Raw genomic sequence first — 2,669 nt, 5'->3', positions numbered from 1 at the left:
TCTGGAATGGGGAATTCTATCCCATGAACCTCCAGGCTGTTCCCTCTCATCCCATCCCTCATTCCCTGGGAGATCATTCCCGATTCCCGCCTGATTTCTCCAGAGTGGGAATAAGAGGATCACCGGAGCGATCCGGCTTTTCCTGAGACCCCTCTGCTGGAATTCCATGGAAACTTCTGGAAAGGGGAATTCTATCCCATGAATCTCCAGGCTGTTCCCTCTCATCCCATCCCTCATTCCCTGGGAGCTCCGATTTCTCCGGAGCTGGAATAAGAGGATCGCCGGACACTGGAGAGATCCAGCTTTTCCCAAGACCCCTCTGCTGGAATTCCATGGAAACCTCTGGAATGGGCGGCTCGACCGCCAAAAATTCCAGCACCAGAGGGACTTTTGGGAAAAAACCTGGGGATTTCTGAGTGATTATCCCAAAATTCTCAGATTTCCGAGGGGTGGTTTTCCCCCGTGATCCCATCCCAAAGATTCTTCCGAGGTTTCCTCCTTTCTCCGCTTCCCAGGGCGGCCGCTATTCCATCAAAAACCGGCGGATGCTGGGCCCGGATGGGATCGTCTGGTATTCCTGGAAGGACACGGACTATTATTCCCTACGGAAGGTGGTCATGATGATCCGGCCGCGCTCGTTCCGGCCCCGCCTCTCCCCGTGATCCCGGGATATTCCCTGTCCCGCATCCCCGCGGAACGTTGGGAACGGAGGGATGGGAAAGGGGTTCTGGAAGGATTTGGTGGGAACGGATCCAACCGGGATCCACCGATGTGGGAGATCTCCCGGGAATGTGGAGGCGATTCCTGGGAAGAGCGTTCCCCAAGGCTAAATCCGGTTGTCGGGATGTTGGGAATCAGCTCCGAGCCGATCCCTGTGGAATTCCGCCGCCTCCAAGCCGATGGAATTTCCCGTGGGAAGCAACGGAAGCGATCCTGGGGGAGTTTTTCCATGTGGGATTCGATGGAGCTGCTGCTTTTATTCCCGAGGATTTGCGTCCCGCTTCCGAAGATCCCGAAGATCGGCGGGATCGGCTCTGGGAGGAGCCGGGAGATCCGAGGCGCGTTCCCGGGGATGGAATCCCGGGAAAACGAGGATGGACGGTGCTCCACACCCAAGCATCAAACTCTGGGAATAAAAATATTCCAAAGGAAAAGATTCCAAAGGGAAAAAAAACCTGCAAATTTTTATTTTATTTATTTTATTTAATTTTATTTAATTTTATTTAATTATATTTAAATTTAATTTAATTTAATTTAATTTTATTTTATTTTATTTTTTATTTTTATTTTATTTTATTTTATTTTATATTATTTTATATAATTTTATATAATTTTATGTTATTTTATGTTATTTTATTTTATGTTATTTAATTTCATTTCATTTCATTTTAATTTATTTTACTTTAATTTATTTCATTTCATTTTATTTTATTTTACATTACTTTAATTTAATTTAATTTAATTTCATTTCATTTCATTTTTATCTCATTTTATTTTATATTATATAATTTTATTTCACTTAATTTAATTTCACTTTTATTTACTTTAATTTATTTTATTTCATTTATTTTATTTTATTTTATTTTTTTCTTTTATTTTAATTTATTTTATTTCATTTCAATTCATTTTATACCATTTTATTTTATTTTATTTTATTTCATTTTATTTTATCTTATTTTATCTTATCTTATTTCATTTCATTTCATTTTTATCTCATTTTATTTTATTTTATTTATTTTATTTCACTTAATTTCATTTCATTTTAATTTATTTACTTTAATTTATTTAATTTATTTTATTTCATTTAGTTCTTTTTCTTTTAATTTATTTTATTTTATTTAAGTTCATTTTATACCATTTTATTTCATTTTTATTTTAATTTAATTTTAATTTAATTTTTAAACATATAATTTATTTTAATTTAATTTATTTTAATTTATTCCATCCCATTCCATTCAATCCCTTTTTCCCATTCCGCCTTTCCTGAGGCAGAAAAACCGGATTTCTCCTTTCCAACCCTTCCCTTCCCTCTCGGTGCTCTCCCAGCCTGTTTTCCCTGGAATCCCGTTTTTCATGGATAAATCCATGGACCAGTTGCCTTCCAAGCCTCCCACAAATAAAGAATTCCGGGAAAATAAACCGAATTTCCTTTGGCTTCTCCTCGGAAGAATTCCAAGGGCTCCGGGTATTCCCAAGGCTCTCCCGGCTGCGTCTCGGATCCGACGTTCCCGTTGGATCAGCGGCCAAAATTCCAGGATTCTTCCCGGATAATCATTACCCTGCTGAAGGGTCCACTAATCGCTTAATAAGCTTCATTAATGAATGAATGAATTATTAATTAATTAAGTAATTAATTATTTATTCCCATCCCTGTTATTGATCTGATTTCCCGCATGATTAAACTCGGCAATTCCCAAACTTTGGGAATCGCACACGGCTGCTCGGGAATGGATTCTCCCGTCCTTCCTTTCCCACGGATTTGATCCCAGGAGCAAATTCCTGCCCTTTATCCAAGCCTTGGGTTCCAGAAGGATCCCGGGAATCCTGGGAATTCCCGAGGCTCCAGGGGCTCCGGGAGAGCTGGGATTTGGGAAAGGGCCACAGGGCCAGGAGCCAGGGAATGGCTTCCCACTGGGAAAGGGGAGCTGGGAGCTTGGGAAGGAATTCCC

General features: G+C 40.2%; 1 protein-coding gene across 1 annotated transcript in view; it reads left to right on the top strand.

Moving 5' to 3' along the window:
* LOC107198944 (angiopoietin-4-like) overlaps positions 1-1,170 on the top strand; it is a 15,899-nt gene extending 14,729 nt beyond the window's left edge. The window contains exons 4-5 of the mRNA XM_033511604.1: positions 104-135; positions 418-1,170. Of these exons, the coding sequence (XP_033367495.1) occupies positions 104-135; positions 418-662 (277 nt within the window). The 3' untranslated portion in view covers positions 663-1,170. The remainder of the gene's footprint in view (positions 1-103; positions 136-417) is intronic.
* Positions 1,171-2,669: the final 1,499 nt, after the last annotated feature.

This window comes from Parus major, unplaced genomic scaffold (assembly GCF_001522545.3).
Source record: "Parus major isolate Abel unplaced genomic scaffold, Parus_major1.1 Scaffold379, whole genome shotgun sequence".
Lineage (NCBI taxonomy): Eukaryota > Metazoa > Chordata > Aves > Passeriformes > Paridae > Parus > Parus major.
Note: the sequence above shows the minus strand (reverse complement) of the source record. Positions and strands in the feature narration are given on the sequence as shown.